The sequence below is a fragment of the Coregonus lavaretus genome (assembly GCF_964263955.1).
Source record: "Coregonus lavaretus genome assembly, chromosome: 9".
Taxonomy (NCBI): Eukaryota; Metazoa; Chordata; class Actinopteri; order Salmoniformes; family Salmonidae; genus Coregonus; species Coregonus lavaretus.
In genome coordinates, this window is record NC_139996.1 from 5,166,959 (window position 1) to 5,188,011 (window position 21,053).

General features: G+C 41.8%; 1 protein-coding gene across 4 annotated transcripts; it reads left to right on the forward strand.

Annotated features, from left to right (window-relative positions):
* Positions 1-274: 274 nt before the first annotated feature.
* LOC311134555 (ubiquitin-conjugating enzyme E2 Q2-like) lies at positions 275-20,382 on the forward strand. 4 transcript variants are annotated; one of them, XM_084168257.1, is made up of 14 exons: positions 275-463; positions 1,193-1,297; positions 4,501-4,623; positions 4,995-5,051; positions 10,233-10,316; positions 15,772-15,843; positions 16,156-16,240; positions 16,738-16,798; positions 16,889-16,979; positions 17,082-17,140; positions 17,446-17,494; positions 17,698-17,793; positions 17,899-17,965; positions 18,089-20,382. In XM_084168257.1, exons 1-14 carry the CDS (start codon positions 305-307, stop codon positions 18,118-18,120), a joined length of 1,140 nt encoding a protein of 379 aa, XP_084024383.1. In that variant the 5' UTR covers positions 275-304; the 3' UTR covers positions 18,121-20,382. The 4 variants fall into 4 exon arrangements, with proteins under 4 accessions (XP_084024383.1, XP_084024385.1, XP_084024382.1 ...); XM_084168259.1 differs by having other exon boundaries at positions 15,772-15,828; XM_084168256.1 differs by having other exon boundaries at positions 282-463; positions 10,230-10,316.
* The last annotated feature ends 671 nt before the right edge of the window (positions 20,383-21,053 follow it).

The following is a 21,053-nucleotide window of genomic DNA, read 5'->3' on the forward strand; positions in this document are numbered from 1 at the left end:
ATCCCATCTCAATAAGTGCCCTGCACTGGCTCAGCATTGTGCAAAAAAATACATTTGATTATTATTATTATTTTTTTGTACAGAATTTGATTTCAATCAATATTAACCATACATACATCTATATATTTCACCTGTTATGTATTCAGAAACATTGGACTATATGATATTCCTACCCAGCACTACACACACTCTTCTGTTGTTGCTCTCACGCTAACGTGCGAGATCCAGCCCCGACTACGCGGTCGCAATATGCCTCAACTTCCCCCCCTCCCCCGCGGACTGCCTGGCTTGAGATGAGTGGAAGATGTCGGTTTCGGGTCTGAAGGCCGAATTGAAGTTTTTGGAGTCAATTTTTGACACAAACCACGAACGTTTCAGAATTATCGATTGGAAGCCGGATGAGCTTAGTTGTCAGTTTAATGTAACCGGTGAAAAACTGTTGATAATACATTGCAACATCACGGTAAGAAAGACGCTAGCTACGTAGCTAGTTAGCACAGGGCTAACGATAAACATGACGAATTTGGAATTCTCAAGCCGAACACTGCGAATACACAAATCAGCTAGCTAGCTAGCTCTGTTTTTGGAGATCGTTAGCCACATAATATAGAAATGTGTTTAGACTTTTCAGTTAGTTTATACTTTATCAACGGGCCATATGTCCAGTTATAGTTAGCTATGCTAGCTAACTTGTTAGCAAACAAGAAATAAGCTCATATTTGTAAACGTTACCGTTGGTTGTTATAAGCTAGTAGGCTAATGCGTCTGGAAAAAACTGAGAATGTATTTTGCCACCCAGCCAATCTATAAATTGTTTCTGATATTTGTACCTTATTTTGCTGATACAATAACTTGTCACAAGGTAACGTGACCTGTGAACACAATTGCTGACTAATGGAGATAAAGAATAGTCCTGCGTAAAAGGATTGTTCGCATTAGCTAGCTAGCTAAAAACCAGGACATAACGTTAAAAGTCAGTGCGTGACTAGGTAGGTAGGTAGTGCGTGTTGCATATTTATGGATGCCTCTATATGTGAGATATAATTTTATTCTGAAGTAGCTTCACCTACTAGCTACTTAACTAGTAAATTAGCTATTTCTGTTTGTAGATATAGCGTGTCAGTTCAGCCCTGTTCCATTAGAGCTTTGCCTAGTAATGATGTGATCAACTTGATCATCCCTCCCCTCCCAGGAGTCATACCCCTCCACACCTCCAATCTGGTTTGTTGACTCTGATGACCCAAGTCTGACAGAGGTGTTGGAGCGCCTGGAAGATGTCAGAAAAGGCACCTCTTTGGTAAGTCACTCACCTGTGTGTGTGTGTGTGTGTGTGTGTGTGTGTGTGTGTGTGTGTGTAGACTTGACTTTTCTTCCTTCAACACGATGTGCTGTAGGATGTAGCACCAGCTCTCATGGAAGGCATAGGCCCTAATACCACCTACACAATTGGTTGATTGTAAAAAGGGTCAGTCACACTATATGTATTTTACCCAAAGTGAATTAGTCATGCGTGCATACGTTTTTACATATGGGTGGCCTTAGCGGGAATTGAACCCACTACCCTTGCAGTTGTAAGCGCCATGTTCTACTGACTGAAGGCGTCCACATGCTTCCCATCCGAGAAACAGTTCGGAACAGTTTGTGCATATATTATGACATTTTGTGATGTTTTGGTATTTGGCAAGCGCTTTTTCGTCTGTACGTGCGAAACATTTCTCAAGGCAAGCCGAAGTCTACGCCCCTTCGTCAGTGATTGGGCAACAGTAGGGATTCTTCAATGAAGTGTTTATCATTCAACGAGCTAATCGTTTTCATGCACATTTTTTCACTTGAAATACTGAACCAAACACCTTAGATGTAAAATTGCGTGTAAGATCTCCTCTGCAAAAACGTCAAAAATGAATGACACATTTCTTCAGTTATCTTTGATTAATTCAGACTATTTTGAGGAAGTGGATACTGGCTACGGCGTCTCAAGATGGAGAAACGGTACTATTGCTGCTTTTCCCCCCTTGTTTTTCAAGGCGAAGGTCTTTAAGGGAGTATGCGAGCACACTCGTTCGGTCCTCAGCTAGGCGCCAGCTGAACAGAAGCATGCGGAAGGCTTGAGCCACGTAGAACACTGACTGTAAGTCGCTCTGGCTCATATGGAAATCATAGTACCTCCTTCACAATTGGTTGATAAGTTACTGGCAACTAGGTCGTGGCCGGAACATAAATATAATAAGTTGTATACTTCAAATTGACCACAACTAAGCCCAAAAAGAGATTGTATTTTTCAAAAACAAGGATTTCATACCTTGATTACATTAAGACACGATCACATACAGTGAGCTCCAAAAGTATTGGGACAGTGACAATTTTTGTTGTTGTGTTGGCTTTGTACTCCAGCACTTTGGATTTTAAATGATAGAACGACTATGAGGTTAAAAAGCAGACTGGCAGCTTTAATTTGAGGGTATTTTCATCCATATCGGGTGAACCGTTTAGAAATGAAAGCACTTTTTGTACATAGTCCCCCCATTTTAGGGTACCAAAGTTATTGGGACAAATTTACTAATGTGTATTAAGTAGTCAAAAGTTTAGTATTTGGTCCCATATTCTTAGAACGCAATGATTACATCAGGCTTGTGACTCTACAAACTTGTTGAATGCATTTGTTTGTTTAGGTTTTCTTTCAGATTATTTTGTGCCCAATAGAAATTAATGGTAAATAATGTATTGTGTCATTTTGGAGTCACTTTTATTGTAAATAAGAATAGAATATGTTTCTAAACACTTCTACATTAATGTGGACGCTACCATGGTTACGTATAATCCTGAATGAATCGTGAATAATGAGTGAGAAACTTACAGACGCACAAATATCATATCCCCAAGACATGCTAACCTCTCACCATTAGAACAACAGGGGGAGGTTAATACCCCCCAAGACATGCTAACCTCTCACCATTAGAACAACAGGGGGAGGTTAATACCCCCCAAGACATGCTAACCTCTCACCATTAGAACAACAGGGGGAGGTTAATACCCCCCAAGACATGCTAACCTCTCACCATTAGAACAACAGGGGGAGGTTAATACCCCCCAAGACATGCTAACCTCTCACCATTACAATAACAGGGGGAGGTTAATACCCCCCAAGACATGCTAACCTCTCACCATTAGAATAACAGGGGGAGGTTAATATCCCCAAGACATGCTAACCTCTCACCATTAGAATAACAGGGGGAGGTTAATACCCCCAAGACATGCTAACCTCTCACCATTAGAATAACAGGGGGAGGTTAATATCCCCAAGACATGCTAACCTCTCACCATTAGAATAACAGGGGGAGGTTAATACCCCCAAGACATGCTAACCTCTCACCATTACAATAACAGGGGGAGGTTAATACCCCCAAGACATGCTAACCTCTCACCATTAGAATAACAGGGGGAGGTTAATACCCCCAAGACATGCTAACCTCTCACCATTAGAATAACAGGGGGAGGTTAATATCCCCAAGACATGCTAACCTCTCACCATTAGAATAACAGGGGGAGGTTAATACCCCCAAGACATGCTAACCTCTCACCATTACAATAACAGGGGGAGGTTAATACCCCCAAGACATGCTAACCTCTCACCATTAGAATAACAGGGGGAGGTTAGCATTTTGGGCCTCTGTTAGATATTTATGCCTCTGTAACTTTCTCACTCACAATTATTCACGATTCATTCAGGATTATCCATAATCATTGTAGCATCCACATTAATGTAGACGTTTTTTAGAAACATTCTATTCTTATTTAGAATAAAAGTGACTCCAAAATGACACATTTTTACATTTTAGTCATTTAGCAGACGCTCTTATCCAGAGCGACTTACAGTTAGTGAATACAATTTTATTTCTATTTTTTTTTTATAATATTTTTTTTTATACTGGCCCCCCCGTGGGAATCGAACCCACAACCCTGGCGCTGCAAACACCATGCTCTATAAATTGAGCTACATCCCTGCCGGCCATTCCCTCCCCTACCCTGGACAACGCTGGGCCAATTGTGCGCCGCCCATGAGTCTCCCAGTCGCGGCCGGCTGCGACAGAGCCTGGATTCGAACCAGGATCTCTAGTGGCACAGTTAGTACTGCGATGCAGTGCCTTAGACCACTGCGCCACTCAGGATACCAGGATACACAGTTCACCTGATATTAATGAAAATACCCTCAAATTAAAGTGGACAGTTTGCACTTCAACCTCTTTCTTAGTCATTGTATCATTTCAAATCCAAAAGGTTGGAGTACAATACTTTTCTCTTTTTTATTTATTCCTGGGAATACTTTGTGAACAGATTTCCTAAATGAACCTAATTTTTAACTGACTTCCTGGTGTTTTTAGTATTTTTTTGCCTGTTGACGACCCCTGCTCTACAGAGTTGGTGGTATTGTAATATTGTGAAAAAGGTTCAGAGATACTGTAGAATGACAGTTGACCTGTTTTTTTTGTTTTGTTTCCCCAGCTCCTGCAGCAGCTGAAGCGTCTCATCTGTGACCTATGTCGGCTGTACAACCTGCCCCAGCACCCAGATGTTGAGATGCTAGATCAGCCCCTCCCTGCTGGGCCCATCAACCCAGAGCGCAAGGTAGGGCTCATTCTAGAATGAGATTCTATTTCTTTGGCAGGCTTGACAACCCCATATAAATATAATCTGGAACTGGTGGACTCTGATTTGAATCACATTTGCAGGCTGACCCCACAGTATGAAATCAGTGAATATTCAGTTGGTTTGAATCACACTGTCAGTGGAAATAATGTCAGCTTCAAATTATGTATCAGATTTGAATCTAAATATTGTGATTCAAGGATGGGGACAGCCCTATCGCAAGGCAAGACTCTTATTCTGGGCCTGAGTAACATTCCATACCCCATTGAAACAATCAGAAAGGCATGCCTTGTCTTTAAACTCACAATCTATTTTCTTTCTTTCCTTTTTCCTGTATTTTTCCTTTATAGCACGGACCAGCTGATGAAGTGACATCCGAGGAGGAGGAGGAGGAAGAAATGGGCGAGGTGTGTGTGTACCGGTTTGTGTGTGTGTGTACATGTGTACCTATGGACAACGAACATTACATATGAAAATGTATGCACTCACTAACTGTAAGTCGCTCTGGATAAGAGCGTCTGCTAAATGACTAAAATGTAAAAAAAATGTAAATAGAGATAATATCAACATTCACCTTAAACTTCTTGTGCGTGTGCTGAATATACAGTTGAAGTCAGATGTTTACATACACCTTAGCCAAATACATTTAAACTCAGTTTTTCACAATTCCTGACATTTAATCCTAGTAAAACATTCCCTGTCTTAGGTCAGTTAGGATCACCACTTTATTTTAAGAATGTGAAATGTCAGAATAATAGTAGAGAATTATTTATTTCAGCTTTTATTTCTTTCATCACATTCCCAGTGGGTCAGAAGTTTACATACACTCAATTAGAATTTGGTAGCATTGCCTTTAAATTGTTTAACTTTGGTCAAACATTTTGGGTAGCCTTCCACAAGCTTCCCACAATAAGTTGGGTGAATTTTGGCCCATTCCTCCTGAAGGTAGGCCTCCTTGCTCGCACATGCTTTTTCAGTTCTGCCCACAAATGTTCTATAGGATTGAGGTCAGGGCTTTGTGATGGCCACTCCAATACCTTGACTTTGTTGTCCTTAAGCCATTTTGCCACAACTTTGGAAGTATGCTTGGGGTCATTGTCCATTTGGAAGACCCATTTGCGACCAAGCTTTAACTTCCTGACTGATGTTGATTCAATATATCCACATCATTTCCCTTCCTCATGATGCCATCTATTTTTTGAAGTGCACCAGTCCCTCCTACAGCAAAGCACCCCCACACCATGATGCTGCCACCCCCGTGCTTCACGGTTGGTATGGTGTTCTTCGGCTTGCAAGCCAACCCCTTTTTCCTCCAAACATAGCGATGGTCATTATGGCCAAACAGTTCTATTTTTGTTTAATCAGACCAGATGACATTTCTCCAAAAAGTACGATCTTTGTCCCTATGTGCAGTTGCAAACCGTAGTCTGGCTTTTTTATGGCGGTTTTGGAGCAGTGGCTTCTTCCTTGCTGAGCGGCCTTTCAAGTTATGTCGATATAGGACTCGTTTTACTGTGGATATAGATACTTTTGTACCTGTTTCCTCCAGCATCTTCACAAGGTCCTTTTTGCTGTTGTTCTGGGATTGATTTGCACTTTTCGCACCAAAGTACGTTAATCTCTAGGAGACAGAACGCATCTCCTTCCTGAGCGGTATGACGGCTGCGTGGTCCCATGGTGTTTATACTTGCATACTATTGTTTGTACAGATGAACGTGTCACCTTCAGGCGTTTGGAAATTGCTCCCAAGGATGAACCAGACTTGTGGAGGTCTACAATTATTTTTCTGAGGTCTTGGCTGATTTCTTTTGATTTTCCCATGATGTCAAGCAAAGAGGCACTGAGTTTGAAGGTAGGCCTTGAAATACATCCACAGGTACACCTCCACTTGACTCAAATGATGTCAATTAGCCTATCAGAAGCTTCTAAAGCCATGACATCATTTTCTGGAATTTTCTAAGCTGTTTAAAGGCACAGTCAACTTAGTGTATGTAAACTTCTGACCCACTGGAATTGTGATACAGTGAAATAATCTGTCTGTAAACAATTGTTGGAAAAATTACTTGTGTCATGCACAAAGTAGATGTCCTAACCGACTTGCCAAAACTATAGTTTGTTAACAAGAAATGTGTGGAGTGGTTGAAAAACGAGTTTTAATGAGGAGGAGAGGAACCTAAGTGTATGTAAACTTCCGACTTCAACTGTAACTTATCTTGTGTGTATGTATACTATATATAGTACACATACACATATAACCTCTCTTGTGTGCAGGCCTTGAAATGAAGGGCGTCCTGTCGTCCCTGGGATGATAAATAATGTCTGGGACGATAGATCCTAAATTCATACAACCACTGTACATAATTAAAATGTAAAAAAGCAATGAGGCGGATGCAACTGATCTGAACGTTTATCTTAAAATATTGATAAACAATTTACATTTTAGTCATTTAGCAGACGCTCTTATCCAGAGCGACTTACAGTTAGTGAGTGCATACATCTTTCATACTGGCCCCCCGTGGGAATCGAACCCACAGCTCTGGCGTTGCAAGCGCCATGCTCTACCAACTGAGCGCAGCAATGCGCACACGGCAGTTGGCTACGTGCAAATGTTTCAAAAATGCAATTTGCGGCAACGCACCGTTCTAAAAAGCCACTGCACATCCGAGCGGTTTCATGTGACTGAGATGAAAGTTAGAAATTTAGAATGAGGGGAGATTTAAAGATGCAACAACTAGCATGGGGTTGCTAATATGATTAGGATTGTGTCTTTGGCTGCTGGACAATGAAATAAAGTTGATTTGAAAACCAATAGAACATGAGAGAAAAGCTAATGGCCTAAGGAAGCTATTATAAAATAAATCCCTCAACATTTCTATGGTCCTATTTTTGCTAAGCTACCTTTAAACAAGGTGAGACATGCCCCTATAAAATGACATAAAACCTCCAGAGTTTTAAACAATTACGTTTATGGTTAAATAGTTGCAAAATGCTGACTGCCTCCGCTCAGATTTCAAGGTGGGTGATAGGCTCTTACCCTCCACTATTGTGACCATTTTTGACCTGAACAAACCGTGCGTTGAGTGGCCAACGTCAACAGAATCAAGCCTATAGACGTTAATGTTAATTATCCTACATTATATTTGACAAACATGACTGGCGTTTAGCCTATATGTAATTAAAAGTCTCATTACGCATATTACCTAGGCTACACTTTGACATGTAGGCTAATTATTTATACTGAACAAAAATAAACGCAACATGCAACAATTTAAATAAATTGATTAGGCCCTAATCTATGGATTTCACATGACTGGGAATACAGATATGCATCTGGTCACAGATACCTTAAAAAAAAGGTAGGGGCGTGGATCAGAAAACCAGTCAGTATCTGGTGCGACCACCATTTGCCTCATGCAGCGCGACACATCTCCTTTGCTGGTCTCAGACAATCCAGCAGGTGAAGAAGCAGGATGTGGAGGTCCTGGGCTGGCTGGTTACACGTGGTCTACGGTTGTGAGGTCGGTTGGACGTACTGCCAAATTCTCTAAAACTGCTTATGGTAGAGAAATGAACATTACATTCTCTGGCAACAGCTCTGGTGGACATTCCTGCAGTCAGCATGCCAATTGCACACTCCCTCAACTTGAGACATCTGTGGCATTGTGTTGTGTTACAAAACTGCACATTTTAGAGTGGCTTTTTATTGTCCCCAGCACAAGGTGCACCTGTGTAATGATCATGCTGTTTAATCAGCTTCTTGATGACTGCCTCGCCTGGTTCACCAACTACTTCTCAGAGTTCAGTGTGTCAAATCGGAAGGCCTGTTGTCTGGACCTGTGGCAGTCTCTGGGGGTGCCACAGGGTTCAAATCTCGGGCCGACTCTATTCTCTGTGTATATCAATGATGTCGCTCTTGCTGCTGGTGACTCTCAGATCCACCTCTACGCAGACAACTCCATTTTGTATACATCTGGCCCTTCATTGGACACTATGTTAACAAACCTCCAAACGAGCTTCAATGCCATACAACACTCCTTCCGTGGCCTCCAACTGCTCTTAAACGCTAGTAAAACTAAATGCACGCTCTTAAATCGAACGCTGCTTGCACCCGCCTGCCCGACTAGAATCACTACTCTCGGCGGGTCTGACTTAGAATATGTGGACAACTACAAATACCTAGGTGTCTGGTTAGACCGTAAACTCTCCTTCCAGACTCACATTAAGCATCTCCAATCCAAATTTAAAACTAGAATCGGCTTCCTATTTCGCAACAAAGCCTCCTTCACTCATGCTGCTGAACATGCCCTCGTAAAACTGACTATCCTACCGATCCTTGACTTCGGCGATGTCATTTACAAAATAGCTTCCAACACTCTACTCAGCAAATTGGATGTAGTCTATCACAGTGCCATCACTTGTTGGCTGGTCCTCACTACATATTCGTCGCCAAACCCACTGGCTCCAGGTCATCTATAAATGACTTCTAGGCAAATCCCTGCCTTATCTTAGCTCATTGGTCACCATAGCAACACCCACCCGTAGTATGCGCTCCAGCAGGTATATCTCACTGGTCATCCCCAAAGCCAACACCTCCTTTGACCGCCATTCCTTCCAGTTCTCTGCTGCCAATGACTGGAACGAACTGCAAAAATCTCTGAAGCTGGAGACTCTTATCTCCCTCACTAACTTTAAGCATCAGTTGTCAGAGCACCTTACCGATCACTGCACCTGTACACAGCCCATCTGAAATTAGCCCACCCAACTACCTCATCCCCATATTGTTATTTATTTTGCTCATTTGCACCCCAGTATCTCTATTTGCACATCATCTTCTGCACATCTTCTATCACTCCAGTGTTAATACTAAATTGTAATTATTTTGCACTATGGCCTATTTATTGCCTTACCTCCATAACTTACTACATTTGCACACACTGTATATAGATTTTCTATTGTGTTATTGACTGTACGTTTTGTTTATTCCATATGTAACTCTGTGTTGTTGTTGTTTTTATCGCACTGCTTTGCTTTATCTTGGCCAGGTCGCAGTTGTAAATGAGAACTTGTTCTCAACTGGCTTACCTGGTTAAATAAAATAAAATTGATATGCCACACCTGTCAGGTGGATGGATTTTCTTGGCAAAGGAGAAATGCTCACTAACAGGGATGTAAACAAATTTGTGCACTGATCTTGACAGAAATAAGCTTTTTGTGCGTATTTATATTTATTTATTTATTTGTTTTTGGACATTTTATTTCCGCTCATGAAACATGGGACCAACACTTTACATGTTGAGTTTGTTTTTGTTCAGTGTATGTACATTTATGCAAAATTAGATTTGAATATTATTCCAATGTTGGGCTTTTTTTAGAGGCACATTTTATTTTATTTCCTAGAGTAGACCCGTGTATCAAAACATCCAAAAATATTTTTCTTAATTTGGGACTGTTCATCTTCAGTTTGGGATGGTTGAAGTTGCACTAAAGGTACGATTCTTGGAAGGTGATGAGGAAAGGCTGTGCAGAACTTCTATAGTTTATATAGTTTCTATACTATATGCAATAAAACTGTATATTGTGTTCAGCAGGACATAGAAGACCTGGACCACTATGAGATGAAAGAGGAGGAGCCAGTAGATGGGAAGAAGTCTGAGGACGATGGCATAGAGAAGGTAATTACTGTGATACACCTGTCTCTCTATATCTCTATAGCTCTACCTCTCTCTCTGTCGGTCTCTCTCTCTCTCTATATCTATATATCTCTACCCCTCTCTCTCTCTCTCTCTCTCTCTCTCTATATCTATATATCTCTACCTCTCTCTCTCTCTCTCTCTATATCTATATCTCTACCTCTCTCTCTGTCGGTCTCTCTCTCTCTCTCTCTATATATAGCTCTACCTCTCTCTCTCTCTCTCTCTCTCTCTCTCTCTCTCTCTATATCTATATAGCTCTACCTCTCTCTCTGTCGGTCTCTCTCTCTCTATATATCTATATAGCTCTACCTCTCTCTCTGTCGGTCTCTCTCTCTATATCTATATATCTATATATCTCTACCTCTCTCTCTGTCGGTCTCTCTCTCTCTCTCTCTCTCTCTATATCTATATATCTCTACCTCTCTCTCTGTCGGTCTCTCTCTCTCTCTCTCTCTCTATATCTATATATCTCTACCTCTCTCTCTGTCGGTCTCTCTCTCTCTCTCTCTCTCTCTATATCTATATATCTCTACCTCTCTCTCTGTCGGTCTCTCTCTCTCTCTCTCTCTCTCTCTATATCTATATAGCTCTACCTCTCTCTCTGTCGGTCTCTCTCTCTCTCTCTCTCTCTCTATATCTCTATAGCTCTACCTCTCTCTCTGTCGGTCTCTCTCTCTCTCTCTCTCTCTATATCTATATAGCTCTACCTCTCTCTCTGTCGGTCTCTCTCTCTCTCTATATCTATATATCTCTACCTCTCTCTCTGTCGGTCTCTCTCTCTCTCTCTCTCTCTATATCTCTATAGCTCTACCTCTCTCTCTGTCGGTCTCTCTCTCTCTCTCTCTCTCTATATCTATATAGCTCTACCTCTCTCTCTGTCGGTCTCTCTCTCTCTCTCTATATCTATATATCTCTACCTCCTCTCTCTGTCGGTCTCTCTCTCTCTCTCTCTCTTTGTAGGTATATCTATACTGAACAAAAATATAAATGCAACAATTTCAACAATTATTCAGAGTTACAGTTCATATAAGGAAATCAGTCAATTGAAATAAATTCATTAGGCCCTAATCTATGGATTTCACATGACTGGGAATACAGATATGCATCTGTTGGTCACAGATACCTTAAAAAAAAAAAAAAAACTTTGCTGGATATTGGTGGGAACACGCTGTCGTACACGTCGATGCGAAGAATCTCGAACATGCTCAATGGGTGACATGTCTGGTGAGTATGAGGCCTTGGAAGAACTGGGGCATTTTCAGCTTCCAGGAATTGTGTACAGATCCTTGCGACATGGGGCTGTGCAATATCATGATGAAACATGAGGTGATGGCGGCGGATGAATGGCACGACAATGGGCCTCTGGATCTTGTCACGGTATCTCTGTGCATTCAATTTGCCATAGATAAAATGCAATTGGGTTCGTTGTCTGTAGCTTATGTGTGCCCATACCATAACCCCACCACCACCATGGGGCACACCGTTGACATCAGCAAACCGCTCGCCCACATGACGCCATACACGCACGCTGTCTGCCATCTGCCCGGTACAGTCGAAACTGGGATTCATCCGTGAAGAGCACACTTCTCCAGTGGCCATCGAAGGTGAGCATTTGACCACTGAAGTCAGTTACGACACTAAACTGCAGTCAGGTCAAGACCCTGGTGAGGACGACGAGCACGCAGATGAGCTTCCCTGAGACGGTTTCTAGCAGTTTGTGCAGAAATTCTTCAGTTGGGCAATCCCACAGTTTCATTAACTGTCCAGTCGGCTGGTCTCAGACGATCCTGCAGGTGAAGAAGCAGGATGTGGAGGTCCTGGGCTGGCTGGTTACACGTGGTCTGCGGTTGTGAGGTCGGTTGGACGAATTGCCAAATTCTCTAAAACGGCTTATGGTAGAGAAATGAACATTACATGCTCTAGCAACAGCTCTGGTGGACATTCCTGCAGTCAGCATGCCAATTGCACATCTGTGGCATTGTGTTGTGTGACAAAACTGCACATTTTAGAGTGGCTTTTTATTGTCCCCAGCACAAGGTGCACCTGCGTAATAATCATACTGTTTAATCAGCTTCTTGATATGTCACACCTGTCAGGTGGATGGATTTTCTTAGCAAAGGATAAATACTCACTAACAGGGATGAAAACAAATCTGTGTACAAAATTTGAGAGAAATAAACTTTGTAACATTTCTGGGATCTTTTATTTCAGCTCATGAAACATGAGACCAACACTTTACATGTTGCGTTTATATTTCTCTTCAGTGTATATACGCTTGACTTCTTTTAGTTTTTTTCTCAGTCTTCTGTAGCCTGGTTGCAGTCAGGCGGCGTGTGAGTTTCAAGTTAGGGGGAAGCCCCAAAAATTGCTTTTTATCATAAAGTATTGCATGCATCAATCATCGCATTTGCAGACAAACGTAAGATAGCCTACTATTCCTAATGTGATGAGTAGATTGGATAGTCATAAATTAGGCTAATAGATTAAAAATAAAAAATAACAACCTTGTCTTAAATGCAACCATCTAATCGAGGCCTATGAAAAGGGGAGACGGATTTGTAGGCTATGACGTCCAATGTAGCCTGGAGGAGGAACTATTGTCCTAAAACAACGTAATGATAAAGACCGTGAATACGCTCGCTCGCCGGGGATATGGCCGATGCTCACCTCTATAGCGCCAATAAGATAAGCTACTGAGTGAACAGTAGCCTATTGGGAGTAGAGAACTTTGACAGCTAAAGACGTTTGTTTCTTCTTTCTCGGTTTCCCCCAGCGATTGTATTTGGAAAATATTGCGCCAGGCCTATTTTAGATGCTTTTCACTGGCAGCTGCAAATTCAACAATCAGCTAATTGATTTGCTGCGTGTGCTGACCAAATTGCACGCTTCCCAACTAGTTTATGCCCTGGCCTTGTGATTTTAAAACAATACACAGCTATTTTTTTTTAAAGAAGCTAATGATCCTCTGTGGTTAAATCATGCTCTCTGGTGTAGTGTTTTGAAGGATGTTATTTATTTTTCTATAGACGGGAGTAATTATGTACACTGAACAAAAATATAAAGGCAACATGTGAAGTGTTGGTCCCATTTTTCATGAGCTGAAATAAAAGATCCCAGAAATGTTCCATACGCACAAAGTTTATTTCTCTGGAATTTTGAGTGTGCTATTGGCATGCTGACTGCAGGAATGTCCAACAGAGCTGTTGCCAGAGATTATGGCCTAATGAATTTATTTGAATTGATTGAATTCCTTCTATAAACTGTAACTCAGTAAAATATTTGAAATTGTTGCATGTTTCATTTTTGTTCTGTATAATTTTGGCAAATTAAATTTACTTTAGGGGAAGCTTATCCCGGTGGTCACCAAACCGGTCAATCCCGATCGACTGGGTCAATCTCCAAGGGAATCCTAGTCGATCACCAAACATTTCTGTAAAAAACCCAAAGATAAAGCGTTCCTACTATATCTTTTTTAATTTTTTTTGTGCTGTTGGCGGTAGGTGCACTTGATTCAGCAGCCCTAGCGCCGGGAAGGCAGTGTTCCCATGTTGAACCATTTAATGTGTTTGAAGGTAGAACTCCGCAGGCCCAGAGAGCAAATCAAGTGCACCTATAGGCCTACCGCTGGCCAATCAGATAGCTCAGATAAGTGTCTGCACAGTTTCCTCGAGCTATAGGATGCAAAAAGAAGCCTCGAACACACAAAGTTGATACTGTGAGATTAAAACGTTTCAAACCATGACTAGAGAGAGACTCAACGAATACAGCGAAGCGCTGCTGATTTTATGAGTAACTTAATGTTTAAGGTGTTATTCAACACTGTTAACACCTTGTTCAACAATTTTTATAAGCCATAAAATGTGCATTCTCCCTACTTTCACTCACACTACAACCAGCACTGCAGCTGCAATGAATGAGTACAGCAAAGTGTTCCGATTAAGCTTGCGTTGTTATTATTAGCGGCTTGTGTCTTTTTTAATATCGAGGAATATTTCACTTTCTCTGGTCATAGGAGTAACAACATGAATTGGTGCATGAGGCTGAAATAATGCATTGCCATCAGCTTGAAGACTGTCTCCTTTTCACAGCAGAGGAGGGAGAGTGGCGGGACGGTGAGTCAGGTGACCGGCAGCCTCACCGCTGTTCTCTCCCTCCCTCCCCCCCTCCCTCAGACTGACCATCAGAAGCAGGCCATCAGTCCAGTAAAATAAAGAAAAGCACATTATTATGCTCAGGCAGCTGTGCCTCAAGTAATACAACATGTTCTATTACCAGTGTGATCATATACCTCAAATACTGCACAAACCTCGGTGCTACAGAACTGTTTTTTAATTGGTTAATGTTGCATAGGGCTTACGTTTTTTTAAAAAGTCATGTTTAAAATAAAATAAAAAATAATAATCTGAGGGGTAGATCTCGTCTTGCATTTTGACTCAGGAAGTGATCTGGACTCAGAAAAGGTTGGTTACCACTACTCTAGTCTATTGGACCGACCTCCTATGGTTGCAGACACTTCCAGTATTACATTCCACTCCATGTCATTCGCCCCAGAGACGGGTCCTTCTTCAATCTTCAAATATGAACATTCCATCATTAATGAGCTGGAGGAGATCAGAGGGTTTGGGTTTCCACTAGTTACCACAACCGCAGTCAAAATTGGCTATATAGTAAAAATGTATGAAAACAAACATTTGTTTTTTTGGTGGTAATAGAAGGTTAGGTTTAGGATTTGGTCATGAGTTGCTTTACCACAGATATCCTCCAATCACAAAGGTTATGTAAATATTGGAACTCACTTTTTTCTTTCTCCACAGATCGTGTTAGTGTCAGGTTGCTAAGCAACCTTTTTTTTTTGTTGTCCAGACAACCATTCTGTCAGAAGTTGGTAGCTTACCTCTAAATTCTCAAACTGAATACATTCTGCAATTCCAAAGACAAAACGTCTTGAGGCTTGCCTAGCTAACAGCTAAATCTTTGTTTTTGACTTTGTTATAAATCTTATTCTACTTTCGAGGCTCCGCATGTTGTCATGGAAAATATGTTATTTCCAGCAACCAATGAGCAGCTCCTCCGGAAATCCAGCTGCGTATTGAACGCTGAGATTGCTGAAAGGCCATTCTCCTCTTTTGGCATATGACACAAGAAGTGGATTGTTAGACTGGTTAACCAGACTACGTCTTCCCTGCATGTTTTTAGAAAATTGCTCCTTGTAATTGTGCACGTAAGTGTTCCATTGTACTGTGTTCACTTTGCTGTGTCCCGCGGATATTACTACTTTTACTATTGTTTTACTATCTTAATGTATCTATTTGTCGAAACATATATATATTTTTTTATCATTCTAACTTTGTATTATTTAATGACGCACTTCCTACTGCATTTTTTTGTACATAATGTGCTGTATAAATAAAGTTGAACGTGATTTGATTTGAAGGAGAACCTGGCCATCCTAGAGAAGATCCGTAAGAACCAGAGGCAGGACCACTTGAACGTAAGTGCTCATTCGGTAAGATGTCTTTCTTATTTTTCAGGGGGGGAAACGGGAACATTTCCACCGTTTTTATAGTCTCTTGTGTGTTTTTCTTAACCCAGTCCTCAGGGACCCCCAGCCATATTTCATCCATTGCAAAACTAGCTCACCTGATAACAACAAATCAACCAATCATCAAGCCCATTGTTGGTTGGCTAAATCAGGTGCGTTAGTGTTGGACTAGATCAGATATGTGGAGGTACGTGTGGTCCTGGAGGATTGGGTTGAGAAACGGTGCACTAAGGTAGCCTGGGTCTGATCCATATTGTGTTGTGATGCCTGTTTCAGGGTGCCGTCTCTGGTTCCGTTCAGGCCTCTGATCGTCTCATGAAGGAACTCAGGGAGATCTACAGATCACAGAGTTACAAGACAGGTGAGAGCTTTACAGATCACAGAGTTACAAGACAGGTGAGAGCTTTACAGATCAGAGTTACAAGACAGGTTAGAGCTTTACAGATCAGAGTTACAAGACAGGTTAGAGCTTTACAGATCAGAGTTACAAGACAGGTTAGAGCTTTACAGATCAGAGTTACAAGACAGGTTAGAGCTTTACAGGTCAGAGTTACAAGACAGGTTAGAGCTTTACAGATCAGAGTTACAAGACAGGTTAGAGCTTTACAGATCAGAGTTACAAGATAAGTGAGAGATCGACAGGTCAGTTACGAGACAGGTGAGAGATCCACAGGTCAGTTACAAGACAGGTGAGAGCTTTACAGATCAGAGTTACAAGACAGGTGAGAGGTGGCCTGGTTCAGCACCCCGTTGGCCCTAACCCTTCAGTGTTTTGTAGATCTGGCTTGATGATGATAATGGTGATAACATGTTGATTAACAGTGATGTTCACCTGCATATCTTGTTATTCATTTCCAGGTATTTATTCAGTGGAGCTAGTCAATGACAGCCTTTATGAATGGCACGTCAAAATAAGGACGTAAGTATTCAGATCCAGGTGTTATTTCATAGAGCTGTGGTGGCTTCCCCTGTTTCCCTATAGTCGAGTCATTCTGTCTTTATTTTACAGGGTAGACCCAGATAGTCCGTTACATAGTGACTTGCAGGTTCTGAAGGAAAAGGAAGGGTTGGACTACATTCTGCTCAGTTTCTCATATAAAGTGAGTTTCATTCGTTGATCGATTTTTACAAATTGATTTACTTTTTTTTCGGGTGTGAAAGCGGTTTTGAGATAAAGGCGTTTTCTTGTTTGACTCTTGCAGGATAACTTTCCCTTTGATCCACCGTTCGTACGGGTAGTCTCCCCTGTGCTGTCTGGAGGGTGAGTGCCGCTCAGTGAAGTCTGGATGGACTCCTATACTTCTGATTCTACCCTAGAGTAGTCTGGCAGTGCTTTTCGTCATGCCCCTGAAGTGATCATTCTCAATCTATCGCTGATGCAAATCATTCTGAACGACTAAACCATTGAGACTATCTTGATGATGACAGGAAAGTTTAATACTTTAGCTTCTGCTAAATTGCTAAAAATGAGATGTGCCTAATCCTTGTCTGGTTCGTTAACCCGGTCTCGGTACTTCTCCACCTCGAACTGGTACTGAGCTGGTACTTCTCCGTCCTGTATTTCAGGTACGTTCTTGGCGGAGGGGCCTTGTGTATGGAACTTCTCACAAAACAGGTCTGGATTTTAATACCATTCATACAATGTTCATCCCTAACTAAAGTTGCTGAAGAAGCTGGCTGTTTCTCTTTGCTCAATTGTCTTTAAAAAAAAATATATATATATATATTCTCCTCACCTCCTCTCCTTCATTGCCACTGATCTGACAGAACTGACAAGGTTTCAGCCAGCCCAATTATTATTTCTTTGTGTTGTTTCAGGGCTGGAGCAGTGCCTATTCCATAGAGTCTGTCATCATGCAGATCAATGCAACCCTAGTGAAAGGAAAAGCCAGAGTGCAGTTTGGAGCCAATAAGGTAAACAACGGTAGTACTGGTACCATTTGGTAACCATAGATATGTCACACCATTTCAGGTTGTTGAAGATTTAATCTAATCTGTATTTTCACTGTATTCTTCTAGAATCAGTACAGTCTTGCCAGAGCACAACAGTCATACAAATCCCTGGTGCAGATTCACGAAAAGAATGGTAAATGATCCTCATTGAACTATTAATCCATATGAACATAAATGAACCCTTGAATGATTTTTATATAGATTATTATACAAATCTGTGGTTGTTGTGACAACCTTTGTGTGTTATTCATTCCAGGCTGGTATACACCTCCTAAGGAAGATGGGTAAAGAAGTAATTTCTCATACACACTGGGAACATAATGTCTTTGGGTCAAAAACAATATTTCTTTCTTTTTGAACTATTTTCTCCCTTCTGACTTATTGGGAGTCGTATCATCTTTCTTGTGGAAACCAACTGGCAAATTCTTCCGTCTCGCCTGTCGTCGGCTCAGTAGACCAGTATCTCCTCTCTGCCTGACCCAACAATGGGCCAGCCTCTCTACTCCCCCCTCCAGCGTCGCTCCACTGCCCCCCTCAGGACTTCATCTGAGGAGAATGTCTGTTATAACTGAGGGGATCGGCGGTACTCCATCTTTTATACATGCTCATCATATTTTGACTTTTTTTTACATCTTCAAGGTTTTTGTGTTCCTTTTTTCTCTCTCTCAATGTGGAGAACAGCCTTTTCTTCTTCCATACATACGCTGGTTTGACGACGTGGGCTCGACTCATGATAATCCTGATCAGTTCCTCCTCTCGATGAGATGACCTACCTACAGCTGACTAGAGCTGGTTTGTTCGTATCCCCAACCACCACCACCTGTGTTTAGCGTGGAGCTCCACGCCCTTACAGCCAGCCACAGCATTGGCAGTGGGATTTTAACTGAAAGCTCTCTGTGGTGACAGTTGGATTTTAAAACGAATAAGAAGAAGCTGTTTCAGTGATGTCATCTTTTAGTGAGGCTACTCCTTTTTCTCCCCTCACTGTGTGTAGTATTTACTGGTACAAAATGCAGATGTTGTTAAAAAGAAATATTATATGCTTAAATGTATTGTTATTCTGCTTGCTGGCTTTTTTTTAAATGTCCCAGGCAGTAACATCATGTGCCAGATTGGTGACAAAATGGTGGGTGACTAGGATGCAGGAAGGGGTCTGAACTGAGGCTGAGGCTCTGTCCCAAATGGCACCCTATTCCCTACATAGTGCACTACCTTTTGACCAGAGCCCTATGGGAATGAAGAGGCAGGATGTAGACAACACTCTCTTAGGAAAACAAAGCCAACTCTGGATCGATCATGTTTCACGTAAATGGATGGTGAAAATAGCGCCACTACGTTGGGAATAAGTTGCCATTTGGGATGCAATCCATCTACCGCTCCATACTATTTCCTCGCTGTCCTGAAGGAATGCGGCTGTTGATCCTCGGTTACAGCGTCACGTCTGAATATATCTTTGTAATGATTTAACTGAGCTGGCTCCACCAAGCACCTGTCATGACCACTGTTGTAATGTATTTAAGGGGCTCAAATAGATGGCCTGGTTCCAGATCGGTTTGTGACATCTTCTGGGGTTGGTCTGTACCCATATGTTCATACTGTCATACCATTTCTGTACCATACCGGGGGTATGCAGTATTACCGAATGTGCACAGAAGGGGCGCTATTTCACGAAACAAAACAGAAATAATGTTATTTTTTAATTTTTAATGCACAAACCAGTTTAAGCAACAGGGATCTTGATCCAGGAGGGGATTGAATGTCTCTGCTGTAACCAAGAAGATGATCTTGACTTTTAGCCACTTAGCTAGCAAGTTAGCAAACCAGATGCATAGCTGGAGCCCTGAGCTGGATATCATTTATTTAACACATCTTAGATTTCTTATAGTTATACTTAACTTAAAGTTACAGGCAGTGGCGTAGCACGCACTCACAATCCCCCCCTGGAAAAAAAGTAATAAAAAAAATACGGTGTTGAAAATCATACCGTTGGTATTTCGAAATACCCCGGTATAAACGGTATGTATCGCCCAAGCCTACCGTCTTCCAATGATCATGTGACTGGGGAAGATGGCACAAATAGACCTGGGACCAACCAGGCTGGAGCATAGCATACAAGGCCCCCATGGTACAACACATAGTAAGTCATAATGAAACTGTGGATTTTATCGTTCACTCTACCCATTCCTGAATCAAACGTATTTTACCTCTCCCTCAGACAATACACTTCCCCAGCTACATTACCAGTTAGTTACCATAGCTACATTACCCGCTAGTTACCATCGCTACGTTACCATAGTCGGTTACATTACCAATTTAGTTACCATAGTTACATTACCAGTTAGTTACCATAGTCCGCTTTAACTGGAGATTTGAAGCGTTGTGAGCCTTAAACAATTGTATGTTTTCAATAGATCATGTGGTCCTCTGTAGCTCAATTGGTAGAGCATGGCGCTTGTAACGCCAGGGTAGTGGGTTCGATCCCCGGGACCACCCATACGTAAAAATGTATGCACTGTAAGTCGCTTTGGATAAAAGCGTCTGCTAAATGGCATATTATTATTTATTATTATCATATTTTGAGTTATTACAGGACAAAGAGTTTTCATTGGGCTGTGCTAGTATACCAGTAGTGAGTTTTAATGGGTGATATATTCTAAATTCTATAGCTACCTAAATTGAAACGCAGTTACCTATACTGAACAAAAATGTAAACGCAACAATTTCAACGTTACAGCTCATATAAGGAAATCAGTCAATTGAAATAAATTCATTAGTCACTAATCTATGGATTTCAAATGACTGGTCATGGGCGCAGCCATGGGTGGGCCTGGGAGGGCATAGGCCAACCCACTTGGGAGCCAGCCCCACCCACTGGGGAGCCAGGCCCAGCCAATCAGAATGTGTTTTTCCCTACAAAAGGGCTTTATTACAGACAGAAATACTCCTCAGTTTCATCAGCTGTCTGGGTGACTGGTCTCAGACGATCCTGCAGGTGAAGAAGCCAGATGTGGAGGTCCTGGGCTGGCGTGGTTACACTTGGTCTTCGGTTGTGAGGCCGGTTGGACGTACTGCCAAATTCTCTAAAACGAAGTTGTAGGCAGCTTATGGTAGAGAAATTAATGTTCAATTTTCTGCCAAAAGCTCTGGTGGACGTTCCTGCTGTCAGCATGCCAATTGCACGCTCCTTCAAAACTTGAGACATCTGTGGCATTGTGTTGTGT

Coding starts and splice junctions, on each gene's coding strand:
- LOC311134555 (XM_084168256.1), top strand. CDS start 305: ATGTCGGTTTCGGGTCTGAAGGCCGAATTGAAGTTTTTGGAGTCAATT. Junction 1,298..4,500: donor TCAGAAAAGGCACCTCTTTG/GTAAGTCACTCA, acceptor TTGTTTCCCCAG/CTCCTGCAGCAGCTGAAGCG. Junction 17,141..17,445: donor TCCCCTGTGCTGTCTGGAGG/GTGAGTGCCGCT, acceptor CCTGTATTTCAG/GTACGTTCTTGGCGGAGGGG.